Genomic DNA, 23,827 nt, shown 5'->3' with positions numbered 1-23,827 from the left:
TATTCTACAATAGATGCATCAATTTATGGATACATACACTTAAAAAAAAGGTTAAAATAAATAACTTGCATCTAGCTCATTTATCTAGCTCATCTAACTTAGCTCATCACATTTAAAAAAAAATCCGGCTTAGGCAAATATTCTAAGACGTTCCGTATTTTTTTTTAATCGTATTTTTGAAACCCTGGTGATTTTTTTAAAATTTCAACTCGAAAAATCAGACCATTTTTTATAAACCGGAAAGACGGGACATAATTTTATATGTTCAAAAAAACGGTAATTAACTAGCCGAAAGTCATTTAAAAAAGAACGTTTTCCACACGAATGTCACAAAAATGGCATGAAATTGTACGGAGTTCTGTTCATAACATCTGTCAAAACACCGCCATCTTTAGCAAAAAGCATAAATATACCAAACCACCTACTCATGCAAAAAGTCAAATCAAAGGTTAAGTGGTTAAGTTCACAGAGAACAAACAATAAATCTAGTGAACGTTAAACGTCAAATTCAAAAATTCGCCGGATATCAAAGTGTTGCCGTATAAAAAAAATAATCAGTGTGGAATTTTACAAAATTAAGGGAACATAATCGGAGACGGAACATTTTCATGTAAATCATTCAAAATCCATCATTAAAAATAATACTATGCATTTCTAAAAAAAATTACTAACGTTTTGGTAATCTTAGTAAAAAAATCTATCCACACTTTTAGCCTTCATTTTAATTGATTCTGAAGAATTTGTTACAAATATTAAAAATGTGTCCACTTCCGAAGTTATTAATTCATCATCTAGAAAAATAAAATCTGGTACTTACCGCTAAGTCCGCTAACTTTATAGTTATACACGGGTTATAAAGTTTTAAAATCGTTGAACGTAAAATATATTAATTGTAAGGTATTGTTTTATTAATCTAAAATATAAATAACTTGCATCCCTCGTGCGGCATAATTTTATTTTTTTTAAATTCAATTATAATTTCGCCGAAATAAATTAAAATGTTAGCCTTGGGCAAAACCTCGATGAACGAGGTTGTGTCTCGCCTTAAGAATTACTTTAGGAAGTATAGGAAGGCTGGTAATTCGCGCGGGCGCGTTAGACCTGTCCAGACCTGTCAAAAAACTTCCGAAAGAATAAGTTCTGTAACTTACTAAAATTACGTTAAGTGACTTTTGGTGTCGTTTACATTGGGAATTTGGCCAAACTCGCCTTCAAGAGCGATTTACAGGAAAAAAAAACTTACGAGTCTAACCCCAGCCTTAGAACATTAACAAATAACATTTGAGTTTAAACACACATACACTGGCATAATGAAGAAACTGATTAGATTACTTACCATTTCTTGTAATGAATTGAATTTGCAGCAACAATTTTTAAGAACACTATTACTTATATTGGAACTTATTTTTTTTAACTTAGTAAACAAATAAAAGTAAACACTTTATTAATAAAGTTTAGTCGTTCCGATTGAGGTTAGGTTTTGCTAGACGCTAGACGTTAGTCGAAACAAAGCGCGCGCAAGCGTCACACGTGGTTACACGAAATGTGTCATAATAATATGAAAGGTGGCGGCCGAAGCGCGCGCCGGTGGCGGTGTGCGGTGACGCGGTAACATTCGAATTTTCGATGCGTTCGTTCCCGAATAATGCGTTTGCCGTCAAACAAAGTATTATATTAAATTAATTAAATATTGAAAGTACTTAAATAAAATTTATATTGTGACAAAAAATATATAAAAACATTATGTTTAACAATTTTAATTAGTGGTCCACCTAGGTCCTGGATGGGCCCAGGACCTAGGTCGTCATGACCCCCCCCCCCCCCCTGGGCTGGGGCCCAGGGGGGGGGGGTCATGACCACCGTGACCCCCCCCCTGGATCCGCCACTGCGGGTGGCGACACTCCCCTACCTTCACCCTGTACAGACAGGGGCGCTCTTTTGTAAAATTTAAAAAAGGTCTCAAAGGGATGTAAAAAAATAGTAAATATTATACAAAACAATCAAAAATAGGTTTTTTTTTGCATAATATACATTTACTGTCATTTGAATGATATTAAATCAATTAAATGAAAATTATTAAATCAGGACTACAGTTTAAGAACCACTACAGATACGATCATTTTTTTAATCACCATGCGTCATCCTCGTCACTTCAACTCTGTAACAAAAATGACGATTAGCGATGACTTGCAATGTTTTGCTATGGAAAGAATTCGCGTTGGTACCTATAAGGCTAGCTTTAGACTTGTAAGTTTTTTCGTAAATTTACGACTTCTAGCCAATGGGCATATTGCATTTTGAAAATCCAATATGCCCATTGGCTAGAAGTCGTAAATTTACGAAAAAACTTCCAAGTCTAAAGCTAGCCTAACGAAAATAATAAAACTTCATAAATGAGATTAAAAACCATACGAATACGATGAAATAATATCTCGGTTCGCGCCAAATTCTCGTACGAAATCTGGGATTCAATCAAGAATCTTTTTAAATGCATCTACAGGGTTTTCCAATAAGAGGTGTTATTTTGAATAGCCCGCTATTTCGGTAGATGTTACTTTTGAAGCTGTCATTTTTTAACAATTGACAAGTAGAAACTACGCCATTAATAAAAATGTAACGATACACGCTTCAACAACGCATTGAAATTCACTTGAGTGAATCAAATGCAAATCATCTTGAGTGATGAGGCCCATTTCAACCTCGGTGGCTTCGTCAACAAGCAAAATTGTTGCATTTGGGGTTCGGAAAACCCAAGAGTTATTGTTGAAAAGCTTCTCTATCCTCAACGTGTGAGTGTTTGATGCGGTTTATGGTCCGGCGAAGTCATTGGACCTTACTTTTTCGAAAATGAGGCTGGAGCAACAGTTACGGAGAATGGATTGCGCTATCGAGAGATGATTAATGATTTTTTATGGCCGGAATTGGATGGTATTGATTTGGACAACGTTTACTTTCAACAAGACGGCGCTACGTGCCACACAAGCAACGAAACCATTGATATTTTACGATTGGAAAACCCTGTATTTGAATTTCACTTTTGTTTGAAATGAATTAATGCAAATCTTGGAAGCGGAAATTAAGTTTAATTAATCTGAAACTCTTTGTCGATGACAATGCATTCTTTGGTTGCAATCGCGTACGCACAATGTATACGCGAATGTATACGCATTTCTCTGAAATCGGATGACATTACAGCGCGTAATATGCGAAATTATTGTCGCTCCTACCCAATCGGCATTTGGCGAGGTTAGTAGAGTTGTCGTCGCCAGTTGACCACTGGGTAGGAAGGTTCAATCTTCAGTAAAACCAATTATATTTTTTAGAGTTTTAAAAGACATTTTAAAATAATTCAATTAACGTATTAATTTTATAAATTAACTGTAATAAAATAATTTCCCTCAGGGCATGTGTCGTATTTGGGGAATGCCGTGTGGGTTAGGTATCTGGGAGTCAGTGTGCGACGAACGTATCCATCCCCCCCATCGTCACGCGAGTCCAGCTGGAGAGGCCAAAAGGCCTCCCACAACCCGCCTCTCCCGATCCGGCCCGCCAGGCATCTGCCGCCATGACCAGTACAATCCTCACTCCATGAACTCGAGCACCCCTGCTAAGTCACCAAACGTAGAGAACCATTTGGGGTGACCTATGCCAGAGGTGTTGGATCATAGACATATGAATATTATATTCTGTGTGTTGGATGTAGAATGAATTGTTCCGGAATGGCGCGCGCCCTTACCTATAGCCGCCTCACAAATCTCACAAAATTGTATAAATAATCTGAGATATAAATCGCAAATCATGTTTACGTGATTACTGAATAAATTATAAATTTATATTCGATAATTAATATCCCAATTCCATCGGTTCTGGTAAGAGATGTTCCTTATAACTCACAAGGTAAAGCGATATTTACGGAACAATCTACCAAACCAGTTTGATCCGAAATTTACAAAAAAATCGTAATTTCGTTATTAATCTTCGGTATTTTACGTAGGTACTTACCTTCTCATTCAAAGAAGATATAATCAAGATCTACTCGACAAGGTTAACTTTACCGGTCAAAGGAGGTTCTAACGAAAAAACAATTTTTGAACCCAAAGATTAATCTACAAAATTCACAAAAGTCACCTACTTCAAAGTTAAGTATATCGATATGTACCTCTTATGTTACATCTGAATAAATGAAATTATACGGCTTATAAACACATTTTTTAGGTTTATATAAACAATATATTATGGGTTAGGAACCTACCTAAGTACCTACGCATATAAATATGAAAAACAACGATGCTACTAAACATGCAATCGTCATTGTTATTATTATTTAGTTAAGTACCTGCGCCATACAGGAGTAAAATAACAATAAAATTAACTGTAATAAAAAGCTTCGCCTAACTCTTACATAATAATGACTATATAATATATATGAGTAAATCTCTAAGTAAATTGCCTTAAAAAGTGACAAAATGCCCTCGTGTGTGATGAGAAAGCTTTTAATTAAAAATTTTCGGCAAACACTAATAAAGCCAAGGAAATATATTTAATTTGTAAATGCACGCAAATTGTTTTTTTTTGGCGTTGCAACTGATAACAATAATTTAAGTATGATAACCAGTTGTGTAAACACGTTTACTATAAGGGCAATAAGGGGTTGAATATAATGTGACCCTGTTCGTGTAGGCGGCCCAAAACCAACATGTCCAGCCGACCATGACGTCGCATTTCTGTACGAGAATCTGTTTGCCAGACATTTTTTAAAGATATACAAACATCCCAGGCTACGAAAAACCTGAAAATATTTGAAAATCTCCTACTACCATCACAGTATGCGAGTCTGTAATACTCGTGAACCAACATGGCTTTATGAAAAAAAGATCGGTTGTATCTAATCTTGCCATTTTCATTGAAAATATTACTAAATCAATGGATGATCAAATCCAAGTTGACGTAATCTATACAGACTTCTCAAAAGCGTTTGATAAAATTGACCACAGTCTTCTTTTGACCAAATTACTAGCTTTGGGAATTCATGGGGATTTATATAGATGGTTAGTCTCCTATCTTAATGGGCGCACTCAGGGAGTAACAATAAATGGCTTCATCTCTGAGATTGTAAATATACCCTCAGGTGTGCCCCAAGGATCTCACCTGGGACCGTTACTGTTTACAATTTTCATCAACGACATTATAAAATGCTTTAATTATGCAAATGTTCTACTTTTCGCTGATGATATGAAAATATTCCTGCCTATTAATTCTATAATTGACTGCTTTAAACTACAAGAAGATCTGTATAGGCTTAATGATTATTGTATCCGCAATCGTCTCAACATGAACACTTCTAAATGTTATGTAATTACCTTCACTAGAAATAAAATTAAGTTTGACCATAATTATCATATAGCTGGCCAACTACTCAAAAAAGTTACACAAATTCGTGATCTAGGTGTTATACTTGACAGTAAACTTACATTTGAGGCTCATATTGATATGATTGTTAAGAAAGCCCTTAGAATGCTAGGATTCTTATTCCGTATTGGAAAAGAATTTAATAATATCATAACACTTAAAATATTGTATTTTTCTTATGTTCGCAGTCATCTTGAATTCGCTTCTCCCATATGGAATCCTCAATATAATATTTACATAAATCGCATTGAAGCCATCCAAAGAAAATTTGTCCATCATTTAAATTTCAAACTAAATTCAAACCTTGACGTAAACAGCTCGATGGACCTTTATGGACTTAAGCCATTAAAAACTAGAAGAGACTCCGCAGATATAATATATCTCCATAAAATTATCAATGGCTTTATTGATTGTTCTCCCCTTCTGTCTGAAATTAATTTTAGAGTTCCGAGCGTTAGAACTAGAGAAAAATCACTTTTTCATCTCCATAAATGTTCTACTAATATAAGACAAAATGCGTTTATATTCAGAGCCTGTAGTATATTTAATAAGAATTTTAATGATATGGACATATTCTCAAGTAATTTAGGAACCTTTAAAAGATATGTAATAACTAACATTAAATAATTTTAAATATTCTACTTGAAGTTATCATGTTATTGCTTTGAATCCTTTCCAGTTACTTACCTTCCAATTTATACTCATGTGTTCAATTTAGTTGTAGGTATACATTTATTATATTGTTATTATTGCTATTGTGTAGTGTTATTGATTGCTGCTGTGTTGAAATTTTACAATACATTTTGTTTTGAATTTTAGTTGGTTATTAGTATATCAGTTAAATTTAAATTTTTGAAATTTAGCTGGTTATTAGTATATTATTTGTGTTCCTAGATCTGTTATTATTTTTTATTTATTATTTACAATTTTGTATTTTTTGTAAATTTCTCAGGCCACGGGTACAGAACCCTTAGTTTCTTGTTTTAATATTTTTTATTATTATTATAATTTTAAGTGAAAATCTGTTATTGGATTTTATCTTTATTATTTAGTTTATTCTTATATATGTAAATAATCTGTTGATTTTCCCAAATAAATAAAATAAAATAAAATAAAAAAGTAAGCGAAAAAAAATGCCTGTGTCGTGATGGAGGAATTAAACTACGCCTGGGTGGGACTCCAACTCGGCCACTGACCGGTCAGCATGCATTATACTGTTGCCAACTCAGCTCTTTTAAAGCTATATCTAGCTCTAAATAGAGGTCATCAGCTCCAAAAGTGTGGTTTAGTTTCTTAGCTCCCTTTTCAGATGTTTTAGCTCTTTTTATAAACAGAACTCACTCAGTAAAATAAATACAGGGTTTTCCAATAAGAGGTGTTATTTTGAATAGCCCGCTATTTCGGTAGATGTTACGTTTGAAACTGTCATTTTTTGACATTTGACAAGTAGAAACTACGCCATTAATAAAAATGGAACGATACACGCTTCATCAACGCATTGAAATTATTAAAATTCACTTGAGTGAATCAAATGCAAATCATCTTGAGTGATGAGGCCCATTTCCACCTCAGTGGCTTCGTCAACAAGCAAAATTATCGCATCTAGGGCTCGGAAAACCCAAGAGTTATTATTGAAAAGCCTCTCTATCCTCAACGTATGACTGTTTGGTGCGTTTTATGGTCCGGCGGAGTCATTGGACCTTACTTTTTCGAAAATGAGGCTGGAGCAACAGTTACGGTGAATGGATCGCTATCGAGAGATGATTAATGATTTTTTATGGCCGGAATTGGATGGTATTGATCTGGACAACGTTTGCTTTCAACAAGACGGCGATACGTGCCACAAAAGCAACGAAACCATTGATCTTTTACGATTGAATATCAAAATAACACCTCTTATTGGAAAATCCTGTACAAACACCGCTTGCGGTTGCTCCTTTCTTTTCCCATAATTCGCAGTTTGGCTTGCGCTACGGTTCGCAAATCTATACGTATCATTAAGGCGATGTGATATTCCAGATGTCCTTCGAATTCGGAAGGGGCGCGGCCTATTGGCATGGGTAATAGAAAACTTAAGAACCAATAAGAGAAAGCCGAACCCCAGACTTATATTTGCCCCTTATTTGCCCAATTACGCCCATAAACGCACACTGGTAAAATTTGTCAAAAATTCGGTATAATATAATATCGGCGTAATGCATATAACTCTTCCATTTATCAAATTTTACAGGAGGCACAAAAAACTGTTTTTTAAACTCTTCGTTTTTTTATGCGACATCTCACAAAAGCGCCTCTGTCTGTACAGATATATTTATATGTGTTGTATGGTATAGGTATACGTTGTATAGTATATATATATTTATATCGCCACTGGTTGGGCAGGGTTGCGGGGCGGATTAAGGAAGAGGTTCAAGGAAGGGTTTTATTAATGCGGGTCTTGAAGAAAGAAATGTACTTAAAATTTGTACAGTTTTTTGTAATAAAATTATGCAACAATTTTTAAATATTTTTTTATTGAGTAAATTTTTAGGTGGGTCCTAATATATAAGGTAGGTTATCTATACCAACATAATAGAAATAACATTCCAATAACATCACAGTAATGTTTTACAATACAGAATTAGAATCATTCGCTTTGGTTGGAAGAGAAGTGTTCATTAATGCAAACATTTTGTTAACAGTTAAATAATGGACGGAATGTAGCGAAGCCGTGTTTTAAGGAGATGCACTACGTCGTGTAATATTTTAAATTGAGCCGCTATCAATAACAACCCTTACTTAGATGGCGATAAGGTTAAAATTCCCGCTTAACACCACCCGCCGGTTTTGATTTATGCAAGAAAAAAACATGGCCAAAAAGTGCCCTTTATTTTATTTTGTGGATGTTCAGGCATAAATATTAATTTTTTTTTTGATCATTTTATAAATAACTTAATTTACCACATTATACAATAAAATCATGTACGAAAATGAGTTCGTAAGTAGGAGATTTTGATCTCTAAAGCAGTTTTTATAGGCCTCATACATTATTTTTTTCTGGGCTTATAGATTGATCTAAAAAATTCTCGATTATTTCAAAGGTCAAGATGTATTCTACTCGCAGTATTTGCCTGGAAATTTGTTGGATGAAATACTTACCCAAATTTAATTTAAAATAAACCAAATGCTACGCAAAGACAAATTATAAACATAAAAATGAAATAAAAGCCGAGGTGAAGTAAATCACAATAATAAATGCCAATTGTTTCAAAATTTTTTTTGGAAAGGAATCAACTATGGTATCAATCTATCGATCAAAAGTTTGTCTTATTGGAGATTTACATCATTATTCTGGATAATTGTGATCCCTAAAAAGTATCTTAGGACTCTCATGGTCTTTTTTTAAGCCTTTTAAAAGAACTCACTCGAAAAATGAACAATTCCAAAACCTGCATTGACCATTTAGAATAAAACATAAAACACAAGCAATCTGTAATGCGTGTAATGAAAGCTATTTTGTATACATAATTTACAATCTCGAACCCAAGTGACGGTTTTATTTCGTTTTATATTCAACTTTAAAATTGAATTTTAAAATAAAATTATATGTAACCGATAAAAAAGTGAAATGAAAGTTTAATTTTAAAAATTCTTAAGTAAAGGAATGTGTTTTCAAAATGTTTAGTTTCATAATTTTTTAAAGTTTTTCTACACAAAACACACGGGTAAGTTTTTTAAGCCAATATTAATACCAAAATTTAATTATTTATGAACAAAAATTTTGATTCCTAATACACATCTAAAAGATTATTGGACCTAGTTTTTAGAACAGTTTTTTTTGGCAAAAAATTATAAAATAACTATTTTATCGGAATGATTGTAAAATTCGGAACAATCTAAAAAAATACATTCCAAATGAAAGCTTCTGGAATGGTCCATGTTAAGAAATTTCTAATTTCAGACGGGTTAAAATAGGCCGTCGATAATAGAAAAATCTGAAACAAACCGTAATGCCGTCAACCCCTCGATCTAATAAAGTATACTGATAAACTTCAAAATATTGATAATACGAGTGCATATAAATGATACATGGAATAAGTTCATAGATTTGATCCAACAAATCTTAGGTCCGATTCCAAAGAAATTGTAAAGAATATTTCGCATTAAATATAGACATTAAAGCCGAAATTACATTACAAAACTAGTTACGCAGAGGTAGTGTTATGACATTAGTTTCACTGCTAGATTCACGTATAAACATAAAGTTTCATCATGCATGCCTCAACATTTAGAATCGCATTAAGAAAATTAAATAAAAATAACACTGAAAGTGCCCATAAGAACTCCATCAAAAGGAATTTTTAACAACTTGAATGTTTTCAGTATTATGAAACTCTACTAAACGATAAATAAATTTTATTCAAAATTAAAGTACCTTACACTAAAAGGAGGATAACGTTGAAAAATTTGACGCGACAGCAGAAATCGACGCGACAGAAGAAGTTGACGCGACAGCAGCAGTTGACGCGATGGCAGATGTTGATTTCGTTGACGGTAAGGACTCCGAAATTAAAATTTCTGCACTAGATTGTTCATCGAAGTCGAGTTTACGTTTAATTAATTTCCTTTTTAATGTTCTCCGTTCTTGAGCTTGTAGGATTTGATCTGATTCTCTAATGGGCATATTTCTTTTGAATCTAGAATCTACAATTTCTGGTAAAACACACTCCATATAAAAACGAACTAATTTTTCTTCCATTTGGTCTGTCCAAAATATATCGTCTTTTTTAATGTATTCCAATTTCAATGGCACATTACTTCCTGACCACACGCCAAAAAGACATATACTCTTTCCAGTTACCCGTAATTGACCTTGAATCTGGTAGTACCATGCATGGGCTTTATTGACGCTCCCGTCCTTCTTCCAAAAAGTGACCTTCTTTCTTTTAATCGCCTCTTCTAGTCCAAGTTTGAAGGCTGTAATGGGGCACTTTACTTCAACCACCATATCGTCTGTTATTCCGTCCGGCGTAGCCCCTAAAAATGGTATATTGCTGTCGATAAACAGACCACAAGGCTTTATTTGAATACCTACTTGCATGCTTAATTCGGTTAAGGCAAGTTTTTCATTCCGGATACCATGACTGATACTAGTTACATGGGACATGTTGTTTGCAATAATCAAACTACGAACAAGAGGGCCACAACTCGTACTCTCTTTTTTTTTTATAACTCTCCCAAAATTTGACGCCGTCAGCATCATGCGTCTGTGCTCACGCCATTCGTTAGAATCCCCTTGAAGAACAGTAAGTTCTTGAATTTGATTCCTTACCTGTTGTTTTTCGACCAATAAACTTAAAACGAGTTTTTTCCCTTTTTCCAATTCATCCAGTTCCATATCTACTTGTGCACTTGCATTGCCATATTCTTTGTTGCCCTTTTTAGGGTCAGTATGCCGTAACCTATTCTTTTTTCTTATAAAATTTAAATTATATTGCGTTTTTTTGTAACGTTTCTCTTCAATCTTACTAATAACATTAGATTTGGGACTCCTACCCAAGATTTTTTTTTGCAATGTGCTTATTGGCCTTCGAGTGTTAAATGATACAACCGCAGCATGGCAGCGGGCTTGATAGGACTGTCTACAGGAATAATTTATACGTTTTCCGCCTATAAATTTATTCCGCCTATTTATTCGTTCCACAGTAATAAAATTTCGTAACTTTTTAGGATATTTAGTGTCAATTGTCAAGGCTCGTAATTTGTTGCAATAATTCCTTAGAACATGATTCCTGCATTCAACCTTCTCTACGGTATAATCGGTGTAAGGTCGAGCAGCAAGAATTTTAGAGTAAGTACTCGAATCACCATCTGAAATTATTCTAGCAAACAATAGATTGTACATAGAAATTGAACGCTTAAATCCTTCGAGTATGATGTCAGTTTCCATGCCTGAAGAAGACCCCGAATAATTTTTGTAACATACATGGTCTGAGACGGTTTTTTTCTTTCTTTCTTCAAAAGAACAAATCGAGCAAAATTTATTGCGAACCGCCATAAATAGGACTTTACCCGTTTTCCTGCCAATGATTGCAGCAGCACCAGATAACGATGAATAGTTTGACCTGTATGACCGTTTACCCCAACAACCGTCTGCTATGACATCGATCATTGGAACACCATTTTGATCTAAACGTCCTTCCTCTATAGCTGCATCACGCTCTTCAGCGGCAGCATCTGTCATTACATCTACAGAAGTATCTTCCCATTGCTTAGATATATTTTTATGAAATTTTTGGTAAGTAACTTGTGACATTGCTGGAATATCCAAAGCGCCTAAAAGCTCTTGCAATTGAGAAAAACCCCCCCCTACGGACATAATTCCTGCGACTGCAGAATTATTAACATCCAATTCAACACGATCCATATTATTATGATTTGTCGCAATCAGGAATCTTTCGTTACAAAAATTACACCTAAATATAATTTTCGATGATAGACCACATCTCTTTTCACCTACAACCTTTAAATTTTCACTGCGGCATCCTAATTTGGTTCCGTGTTCAAAAATCTTTTTTAGTTGATCAATCACGAACATGATGTCGACTATCCGAAGTCCACTTATCTTGAAGTCATCTTCAACAGAAGGCGCAGTTTCAATCTAAAACAAATAATTGTGATTGTAAGCACTCTCTGTTGAATGTATGGTTTGGTTACTCTACATGCTGCTAAATATCTAAACAATTAGTATCTCACCACAAACGAATGATCTTCGAAATCCGTGTCATCTGTCTCCTCGAAACAAGAGCTTCGTTTTTGATTGAGTTTTCGTTGCGGTGGCATATTCCCTCTGACACAATCGTTCTGCAATTAAAAATATATTTTATGACTTTTGCATGCATTTCATATTTTTATTTAAAAAAATATTACAAGTTATGTACATACTACTTTAAATAGTAAACACTTAAAAAAAACTTAAATAATATCAATATAAAAGAACCCTAAACTATGTTGTTCCTATTAAATTAACTATCAATGAACATTCAAAATAATTCCTAAATAAACTTTAATAAAAAATAACGTTACTATACATAACTCTACGAATCTATTGATATAACTGTTAATTTATACTCACGCTGTTAATTTAACCAATTGATTTTTTTTAAAGAAATACAATATTCACGGGTTACGAATATCCTGACAATATTTGAAAATCTCCTACTACCACCACAGTGAGCCAAAACGAGTCGTGAGTGAGGACTTGTTGATCCGGCCGAGGAATTGTACACGGGATGGCTGACCGGTCATTTAGTCTAACTGTTAATTCATAATAATGGTAAAAGTCTTATCACTCTGTACTTTCCCCTCGAGCGATAAGCCGACAATAGGCTAAGGCAATTAAAATCCCAGGTAATAAACCACTTAACCGTAAGCATGCATCTTTGCTAAATGGTTCTAGGTTATTCCAGTAATTTTTTAAGTAAACATTGATGATATATGGAAAATCGGCAATTATAAAAGCTTAAATAAATATAGAGTCAATAACACGAAAGCTAGATTTTTTTAATTTTGTTATCATTATTCCGTTTATTTCTGTATTATAATTAATATAGTTCACTCACCACAAGAGAATGATTTTCGAGATCCAAGTATTCTGTGTCCTCGAATAACGAGCTTCGCTTTTGATTCAGATTCTGTGTCTTGATCTGCAATTAGAAAGAAATTTCAATACTTGTGCATATATTTCACATCTCTATACATAATATTGTATTTACGGTGCCCCAATTAAATTTACTAATAATAACTTCGATTGCTTGAAATTCGTTGGGACAACATAGGCAAACATCGATATTTATATAATATATAAATAAATGAAAATAACCAAATTTAACTTTAATTTAGTATTCATCAATAGCTTAGCAGTAAAAACCTACTCTTTGGGCTGTAGTTTTGGTTTAAATAAGAATTTATATTTGATCATTTCCTCGGAAAGTAGGAATTTGACAATAAAAGTTATTTAAAAACATAAATCTTCTGTAGAGATTTCATATACATAATTATTTCCTCTGCCAGTGTCGACGTTAAAATAATTACATCAATCTAACAGCGGGAATTTAATAAATCAATTTTGTTAAGAATGAAAATGTAAATGGAATTCTCCAAAACGTGAAAATCGTTTTCATTTAATTTATACGGAAAATGAAACGAATAAATAATTACTAAATAATTTACAATTTCGTTAAATTTCACCACTGTGCGTCGCTTTGGTACGCAAAAGCCCGCGAGATTTTAAATTGGTAAACACTCGTTGTTTTGTTCAGCTGCGTTATTTACAAATTTTTGGCAAAGACATTATTGCATGGTTGTTTTCCAAATAGTATTATCATATAAATCGACTAAATTAATAAATTACAATACCTAATTATAGTTAGGAATAAGGTGTAAAAAAAATACTTACTTGTACATTTTCATTGACAGATAAAGAACCCTCGGAAACAGCAGTATTTTTTAATTGTTTTTTTACGGAAAGATTGCGTAGAGGCCTGTAAAAAAATTTAGATACATTACATTACAAAAGACCCTGCATACATTGAAAAAATAAAAAATAATTCCAACTCCATGAGTATATCTTACCTAATAGTCTAATCGTGTTCGATAATCGATGATGACCGATTTATAATAATTTTTTTGTATATTTAAATAACGATTGTAACTTATTTTATCGTGCGTTCATTTGCAATGTATATTTGTTATTATTCTTTATGTATATCTGTTTGATTTGTAAACATAACGTAAAATAAACAAATATTTCTTATTATATTATTGTTTCTAGGTATAATTATGAAAAAAAATATTTGAACTTACCCAAACATTCCAGCATGTTTTTTATTTCTTTTTAGGCCACTGAGCGTACCCTGTTTTTTAATGTCTTTCCTCCCCATTGTATAAAACTAGGAATTTAAAAAAAAAACGATTACACGTAAACTGATTTTAGTTGAAAATTTTCAGAGAACAGAGCGGCACTAAGATAAAGAACGTCCTTATAGCGCCAGCGCTGGGCGTTAACTGAATACAAAAGCGCCTAAGTAGACGGCATAGAGTTTATTTCACAATGGCAAATTCAATGTTTACCTCCCCGAAAATCGATCAATATTCGTGTAAAAATGAACAACGCGAAAATGCATATTTTGTTTATTTTGTGAAGTTCTGGTACATATATGAAAATTTCCTTCGATTATCAAATAAAAAAATGAATTTCCCACATTATACAATAAAAAAAATATCCGAAAATGGGTTTGTAAATGGGATATTTTGCACTAGACAGTTTTTTTTAGGCCTGATACTTTATTTTTTTCTAGGCTTATAAAAGGTCTTATCAAAAAAATGATCGATTGCTGACAAGCCCAAGATGTGTTCTACTTGCAGTATTTAATTAAAGCATCTGTAGTATTTCTAAGCAATCAAATTTTCAAACCAAAAACATCTGATTTTTCATTACTTGGTATTGGATCGCCTTAATTATTATTATACATGCATAATACATTATAAACAATTGAAGAACATTGAACTTAAATACACACTAGACGTCGGGCATTTACCGAGCGCTGCCGAAATCATCTCGAATGGATATGCGTCGGTATGGACACACGTCCGTATCTACTACGATTACTAGTCGCGCGGTTCTTCAGTTGCAAAAAGAAAACTCATTGTTTCATATACAGATGCACCCGCACGCGACTAAACAACTTGCACTAGATTTTTGGTCGCTGCGACTAGAAATCGCAGTGGAGTCCAGGCCTAAATATATATAAACAAAACCGGTGAAAATCTAGTATACAAAATACACAGCGACATTGTGGCTGCACTTTGAAAAAAATTGGCAAAGCCGGGTAACTACTAAATGTTGAAATTGGATAGCTAATAAAAATGTTGAACGGATAGTATGACCCATCTGTGAGGTCGGGATATTTTGGTTAATAAAAAAATTAACCTCTAAAAAATATATTTTTTACTATTCACATATCCAGTGGAGTTAGGATTTTTTATATCAGCTCCACATAAGAGGTCCCGAGGAAATCCAAAAGCGTTATTCGAAACATCTATTCACAGAATTGTAAGGTACCTTCACAATACAGACAGAGCAGAACCAAGGTCGGTAGTGCATTGCACTTGCTTCCAGAGAAGCAATCTTCTACCTCCTACCGCCCAGAGATCATAAGCTATTGAAAATTATATAATGTCTGCAGTTCAGCTTACTATTTGTATTTCTATGAGCTGATTAACCTGAGAAATGTTATTTTTTCTCTTCTTTCTGTATCGTTGTACTATAACTGTCAATAACTTTTGAGTTGAATTGCTTTATTCACCCCCTTGAAGGAACTACAAACTTTTAACTAACTTACTCACTATTATTTCAGTTCTGTGAAGCAACTGAAATCAACAATCGAATATTATAATACGTATTTTACAATTTTTACAGTGCACCAAAAATACAACCTCCCAAATAGTTATAACTTATAACATATATGTATAAGAAGGTGACCGGATAAATCATCACAATGATAATTCATCACATCTATAAAAAGTTATATAAAGTCACGGAAAGTGATGAAACAAAAACTTTATTAAATGGGTTAAGTAGGTTAGGTTAGGTTAAAAAAAAATTTCATCGTTTCTAATGACTTTATATCACTTTTTAAAAGTGTGTTGAATTGTCACTGTGTTGAGTTATCATGGAACCGTATAAGAAATATAGTCAAATTTGTTGTTCCCACTAAAACCCAATATCATTTCTTTGGATTAAAAAACAAAAAGGCTATACTGCAAAAAAAAAGTATTTTAAAACTTTAAAAAATTGTTTGACTGAGGATTGAACCTTCCTCCCCAGGGACTGGGCCAACGGCGCTAACAACCGAGCCAAATCCCAATTGGGTAGGACCGGCATTTATTTCGTATATTAATTGTTGTAATGTCATCCGATTTTAGAGAAACGCGTTTATGTCCGCTTGTGTACGTGATTGATAAGTTGATATCAAAAGTCTTCGACGACGAGACTATCTGCCGAGTTTCAGCTCGATCGGATGCCGGAAAGTGGGTTCATTTCCGCCTCCAAGATTTGCTTTAATTTATTACCGAAAACAAAAGTGGGATGGCGTTAAGTTTGTTCAAAATTATTATAACAGGTAAAGATTATTAAAAAATATAATTTCGATAGTATGTGCTCTTGATTTGATCAATTTGTTTATCGCCATTGAATAATAATATTTTGCCTTTATTTTTCATAACATTATAATAATATATGTAGATTTTAAAATGTTTATTCCAAACTCATTATTTCCTGAAATCCTCAGATTTTCCGGATCAGGCCGGTCAACGTATCGAAAGATATTTACTGTATTTATAATAAAACAAACTATTGGAGCTTAAAATATTATAATACAAAATAGGTTGCGCAATATGTATTAAAGTTGGTTTATTGGACCCGAACAACACAAACTTTGGATTGTATGTATTGGCGCACATGTCGTTGCGAAACTCCCTGAGAAACCGTATTTTCCTTTGTTTACGTCTGCTCATTGTTTTTAGCGAGAGACAACCTTTATTACTCTAAAAAGACAACACGTATGGGTATTATAGATAGGTACCTGCGAAAAAATTATAAGCAGGTACCTACCTATTCGAAAAGTGTATTCAATGTGTTCTTTCCATCATATTAAAAATGGAACATTTTTTCAATTTCCCTGAAATTTCAAAATTTATGACGAATAACAAAGAACAATCCGTCAGTGATTTCCTTGCGAAACGTCACCGAGAAACAGTATATTGTTTTGTTTACGCCTGCTTATTGTTTTTAGAGAGGTAGAACACACGTATGGGTAGTATAGGTCGGTACTTGCGAAAAATAAGTAGAAAAATGGTAGGTAAATATACGAAAAGTTTTTTCAATAGGTTCTTTTTATCAAATTAAAAATTTTACTTTTTTCAATTTCAGTGGAATTTTGGAAAACAAGTTATAAACATACTGTATGCGAGCGATGCATGTATGAGTACTGTGTTGGAGTCAACTCTGGCAGCGATACCTATTTTATACAATTTTCCCAACAATCTGAAAATCTTGGGTAGGTACTTGGAATTTTGAGAAAACCTGTTGCAAAATATATATCATAATATTATTATTTACTCTCCATAAAAAAACATTTTCCCTCTTCTGTTTTATAGAATAGGGAAATGTAATAAACCTAACCTAACGATGGTTACATTTACTTCCGGTAATAGGAAAATCAATTTGGTTTAGACACGAAAGAAAACGTTTAACCTGGAAAATTATACGGAACGTACGTCACCCGGTCACCCTCTTAGTTTAAATATTGATTTGTGTAAATAGTTACAGAATTCTAGTCATTTGAATGATTGTATTATTATTATAAACTAAATTTGTTGATGTTCTAATCGCCCTTGAGGTGTTTTTGCACAAAAACGGCGCTATACAAGTCATCCAAGTATTATTATTATTATTATTAGGTACTAAATATTTTCAAGGTCAGTATAATTTGGGTAAACTAAACAAACGTCTTATATTGATATATTAGGTTTATGTAATATTAAGATCAATTACCTTACTTCACTGTCATCTTCCACTGGTTTCCTCGTCATTCTGTATAAAATAAACGATATGACAACAAATACGTAAACATACATTAGGAGAATTTATAATTCGCGGAAATAGCCTCCCGCTCGCGTCAAGCCGGCTATTTGAATTTGACTGAAGTCGAAATGTCAGTCAAGTGATATGAATGCCGAAAAATATTATTTCCCAGATTTCGACCTGATAAGGTGTAAAATTTCCCCGTAAAATCCCTAGATCCAGAATACAGTACTCACACAGATGCATTGCTTGCAAACAGCACGTTTCAAACTTCTTCAAACGTATAAAAGAAAATTTCAGTAAAAATGAAAAAAAAAAATAGGTACATTTTTAACATAACAAAAAAAGAAAGCACTTGAAAACACTGTATTGAAATTCGATCAAAGTATAGTGTGGACTTGTTGTCCCTTTCTCGCTAATAAAAATAAATAAACATAAGCAAGATAAAAGGTTATTTCTCAGTGACGCAAGGACTCCATTGTCATATGATGTGCGTCAATACACACAACCTAAGTTTGTTTTGTTTGGGTCTACTTTTGCGACCTATGCGTTTCTGTATAAAAACCTATAATATATATATACCATATTTATATATATATTTCTAAAAACCTTATTTTGTCTCTTTAGCACGTGTAATGGATGTAATGTAAAATAGGGCGCTGATCAGTCCTGGGGTAGCCTCTAAATCCGTGCTTATAATGGGCCTGGTCCTGGGGTGCGAGTTCGCTGTTACTGTGGGGTATTCGAGGACTAGGAAGTCAGGGTCCGAGGAAGTGCAGAGTCAAACAAGGTCCAGTGTAGAAGAAGGCAGAAAGCAGTCAGGCAGGGCGTAGAGCCGTAAATAGAAAAGTTGGCGAGTATTGTCGAGACTAGGTTTACGGGAGTACCGAGGTGAATTGCAAAAGGGGTGCGCACCTGTATTTATCGCGGACCCACCCCCACTCTTTGTTCCGGCAGAGTGGCGGGTTCAGGCGGGTCTATGCGCGACCGTTTTTCATGAGGTGCGAATGTTTCGCAGGTTGTAACATCGGCTACGTTCGCGTAGGTTGACGACACAATTGTTAGTAAAATGCTGCTCATCACGATCTTTCACCCGACCCAAACTACTTTTTTTCCAGCACGTTTATTAAAGTAAGGGAACAAAGGTACAATGGTAAAGCATGGGGGTCCCCGGCCCAACATATTTAGGGTACCTAATTATAAATGTATTTTTTTTAAACTAAACTTACATCAAATTATTATGCTAAAGAAATTTCGGCCTTTCTATTTTAGTATTTATTTTGTAATACCTTCGGCCGAACTCTCGTAAGCTAATCCAACACAAAAAAACACAATAATATTCTTCAATTTCATGCCCGTTTTATAGGTTCTACTCGAGATGAGGGAAAGTGGGGCGCGGGTAAGCGAGGCTCAGGTATTGAAGCCTCACGTAAATATAAATATCCCCCACTCCCGCACCTTTTATTGCGATGAGTGCTGTTCAATCGCAGGGAAAATAGAAAACGAAGACGATTTCCCCGACGGTACAGCACGGTTACGATTTATTATCATTTTAACTTATCAGTGCAAAATAAATATGGTTTTAAAGTCAAATTATTATGAACGGAAAATATTAATGTCATTTATGTGTGAAGTTAAAAGACAGTATGAACAAGGTAAAAATATCACAATATTTATGAAAATAAAAACGATGACGTTTTTTTCCCAAGATCTAGGGAATTTTTTCGGTTGATGACATCACCGACTGATTGACATGTCCAGTCATGTCAGATTATAGATGAAGATTTTACTGCAAGGTTCGTAGAAAATGTATTTTAGCTCAATATTAGTTCATCTAGGGGGTACAGCAGTGATTGGCTAGAAATTCGTGACGTAGCTAGAAGCCCATTTTCCACGGGGAAATTTGAATTTGCTGAAAAACAAGTGGCGTCAAGCGACTTGTAATACTAATATTTATTTATAATGCATTGGTAATATTATAATATTATATTAATTATTGCATTAAAACTAATGTTCGGAATAAAAGGAAAAAATCCCAGGAATATTTGCAGTGTGAGTGGTTTATTTATGTTTGCAGTTTTACTTATGCTTCGATTGAGTCTAGGTTATTTATTAGCGCCTCAAACATTTGTCTTTGAAAACATTAAAATGGCTTGAAACGGCTGTGCTCTAAAGAATGAAACCCGTTTGTTAAGAAGGGATTTTTTTATTTTTTTATTTAAAGAAAGCAAGGAAAAATATATATTACAGTAAATAATAAAATAAAATACAGAAAAAAACAGAAAAGTTCCAATAAACTACTTTTCAGTAGTTTGTCGATGGCTTAATTAAAGTACAGAGGAATCTATCAAACGGACTGCTCATTCGTCAAGGGTGTTTTCAAGTATTTTGGGGGCTCCGGACCAGAGGTGGCTGCCAAATTTAACAGTGGTTAAAAGTATGTAATCGTGGTCATGAAGTATAAAATATGTAGTATTATGTTCATTTTTTAGTTTTGTGGGTATTTATTTTGTTGTTTTAAAAATAAAAACCTTCTGTTGTCACTGTATTATGCAGTAAATCATGTAAAATATGTACCACGTTGAAGCCCAGTAGGGCATTTAAATGAATAATTAAATTAAATTAATATTTTATATAAATGAAGACAATTGGGGAATGCGAGAGATTTGTGAAGGAATATTAGAATAGGAGGTTAAGGCGATGCCATACGTAGTAATTCAAAATCATGTGTTTTTGGTTTGAAAATTTGGTCGCCTAGAAATGTTTCAGATGCTTTAATTAAATACTGCTAGTAGAATACATCTTGACCTTTGAAATGATCGAGTATTTTTTAGATAAGTCTTTATATAAGCCCAGAAAAAATAATGTATAGGCCTATGAAAACTGCTTTAAAGATCAAAATCTCCTACTTACGAACCCATTTTCGGTTACGATTTTATTGTATAATGTGGCAAATTAAGTTATTTATAAAATGATCGGAAAAAAATTTAATATTTATGCCTGAACATCCACAAAATAAAATAAAAGGCACTTTTTGGCCATGTTTTTTTCTTGAATAAATCAAAACAGGCAGATGGTGTTAAGCGTGAATTTAAACCTTATCGCCATCTACGTAAGGGTTTTTATTGATAGCGGCTCAATTTAAAATATTACACGACGTAGTGCATCGCCTTAAGTGTAGAATTTATGGGTGTTGTGATTGAAATGTAAGGATCCATTACATATACAGAAAATACTGTCTCATCGAATAAGGCCGTTCGTAATCCATGGTTTCAGCTTTTTTTTTGTTGGGTGCTGTCTTTATTGGGACAGATGCTTCATTGATGTTGGAAGTTAGTGATGCAGAAAAGTTTTCAAGGGCTATGTTGATATTTTCGGAAAGCAGGGTTTTCTCTCATTTTTCTTGTTCTACATACTTTTTCAGAAGATCCGTTAACAGTGTTATGGGGAGAATTGCTGGGCTTGGAGGGAGAGGACTTTGAACTGTGCAATTCTAGGATAGTTGAGTAATGATCTGTAACAGTCGATTCGAACAGTATAGATTTAGCAGGCCACTTAGATCTAACCATGATGTAATCTATGCATGTCTTAGTAGCAGAGATGTGCTTTATTTCAAATAAATCCATTTCAAATGGAAATGCAAAATGGGCATTTTCCATTTTGCATTTTAAATGCTTTTCTAAAAACCATTTTGCATTTTGCATTTTAAATGCTTTTCTAAATGCATTTTCCATTTTAAATGCTTTTTTGCAACATTCTTCCTACTATCTCCACTCATCTTTTTTTCATAAGCCCCAAATATCAGTCGGTCCTCAACCTCGCTATGAGAGATAATTTACATTTGTCAAGTTGCTCCCTGGTAGGAGACCTGGCAATTGAGTGATACCATTACAAAAAATACTGATTCAAATACTGAACATGGGGCCATGACGCTGTAATATCAAATGTTGGATAGCAGTTTCTATGTTTTTACGTTGGCAACATTAGTCCCGCGCAAATTTTGTTGTTGTTTCATAATCTGTAGTCGTGGTGTTTTTGGATTTACCATCATGTAATATGTTTGTTCTACATTGATGTCCATTATTAAATGACAAAACTGTTGATAAATTCTATAATTATTTTAATTGTTTGACCTGAGAAACCATTTTGCATTTTCAATGCATTTTGAAAATAGGTATTTTGCATTTTGCATTTGAAATGCTTTTCTAAAAACCATTTTGCATTTTGCATTTTCAAATGGAAAAGTTTTGACCCATTTCCATTTTGCATTTCAAATGGTTTTGGGTACCCATTTTGCACATATCTGCTTAGTAGTGAGTGTGACTCGGGTAGGTATGTTAATGTATGGTATAAGTCCATGTAGGACCATTAGGTTTAGGTAGTCTGTATGTGAGGGCTGGTTTAGTTTAGTATGTCTATGTTTATATCACCGATTATAGTGAGATCTTTGGTTGTACCATCAATTCTCCTATCGAGGGAGTGGACAAAGGGTGAGACAGTGCTGGGCTTAGGGGCGATATATGGCGACACAGTTAAGTTATCAATAGTAATATTGAGACAATTTGCATGGTCAACAGAGATTTCAGACACCGCAGGGTTTAGATTGGATTTGACATAAACTATGACCAAGTCGGATTGAGATCTGTGCCAAGTTGTATTGTGCACAGAGTAGTTATTTATTATTTTCGGGATATAATTTATAATAATCCAGCACTCCGACGGAACGATAATATTGAATTCATTACCTGAGTCAGTTAGGAGTACAAGTAAGCTGTCGAAGTTTTTACTGAGGCTACTGATGTTCATGGCGAATAATTTTAATGTCGTTGGTTTGTAGATAAATTTTTTATATGTATTTGTATTATTTGTCGTTTGTACCGTTATATTAAGAAAATTATCAAAAGAGTAAATCAGGTCCATTGTGTGTCATTATCAGTGTATTGGTGATAAAAAAAAAATAAAAGAAAAAAAATTACAAAACCACAAATCTGTTATTAAATACATCTATTTGAATTTCACATTTGTGCTCTTGAATGAATGTATGAAAAAGTGGTAATTAACACACGTCTCAACATTCGATCAAGCTGAAACTGACTGCATATTAACTGTTAAAAAACAATATTTTATCGAGTTTAATTCGACTCATATGTACAAACATTAGTGTGAGCAAATTAACTTAGATTTATCAATACATACATTTATGTATTTATGGGGAGAGGCATCTAGCAGAAAAGAAACAATTAAATCAACATCGCGTACCGAACCTTTGGAATAACAATGTTCCATCTGACAAGCCAAAGCTAGGCGATTGTGAGCTCTAAAGTAACTTTCTTCAAAGCCCATTATCGCATTATATTTGCTGTACAAAGGACTCTGCTAGACAAAACGCTTTAAAAACACGTGGCAGAAACGCAAGCTATTTATCATTAAAAAAAAAACATAAAAATTACTAATTATTGAAGACAATATTAGCGATTTCTAAACGAAAATCTGAAACAGAAAAATCAGAAAAGGATACGGTCACATCTAGGACCCAGGACCCTTGTCTTTCCGGGACACCGCTCTACCAACTGAGCTAATGGGACCCTATCCCCCTCGGTCACTTTTAACTGTATCATACTTCGAATAAGAACTACCAACATTGTCTTCATTTTTTCACCGCACATTTTTATTGGCAACTATCTTTATGTATGATCGCAAGATTCAACCCGAACTAAATGCAATCTAGACAGCGTCTTTTTAGATAAACCTATCTTATTTTTTTATATTTTTAATGTGCGACATCTATTGACT

The 23,827-nt window shown here is 33.7% G+C and overlaps 1 protein-coding gene across 2 annotated transcripts in view; it reads right to left on the bottom strand.

Moving 5' to 3' along the window:
• LOC149418743 ((Lyso)-N-acylphosphatidylethanolamine lipase-like) overlaps window positions 1-18,150 on the bottom strand; it is a 36,832-nt gene extending 18,682 nt beyond the window's left edge. The window contains exon 1 of one of the 2 annotated variants that reach the window (XM_089638641.1): window positions 18,010-18,150. In XM_089638641.1, coding sequence (XP_089494767.1) covers window positions 18,010-18,020 — 11 coding nt within the window. In that variant the 5' untranslated portion in view covers window positions 18,021-18,150. Of the gene's footprint in view, window positions 1-18,004 lie in introns of both variants that reach the window. The other variant, XM_089638640.1, reaches the window with a different exon arrangement.
• Between the last annotated feature and the right edge of the window lie 5,677 nt (window positions 18,151-23,827).

The sequence above is a fragment of the Hesperophylax consimilis genome, chromosome 13 (assembly GCF_061612785.1).
Source record: "Hesperophylax consimilis isolate HC1 chromosome 13, BYU_Hcon_1.0, whole genome shotgun sequence".
Classification (NCBI taxonomy): Eukaryota; Metazoa; Arthropoda; class Insecta; order Trichoptera; family Limnephilidae; genus Hesperophylax; species Hesperophylax consimilis.
Note: the sequence above shows the minus strand (reverse complement) of the source record. Positions and strands in the feature narration are given on the sequence as shown.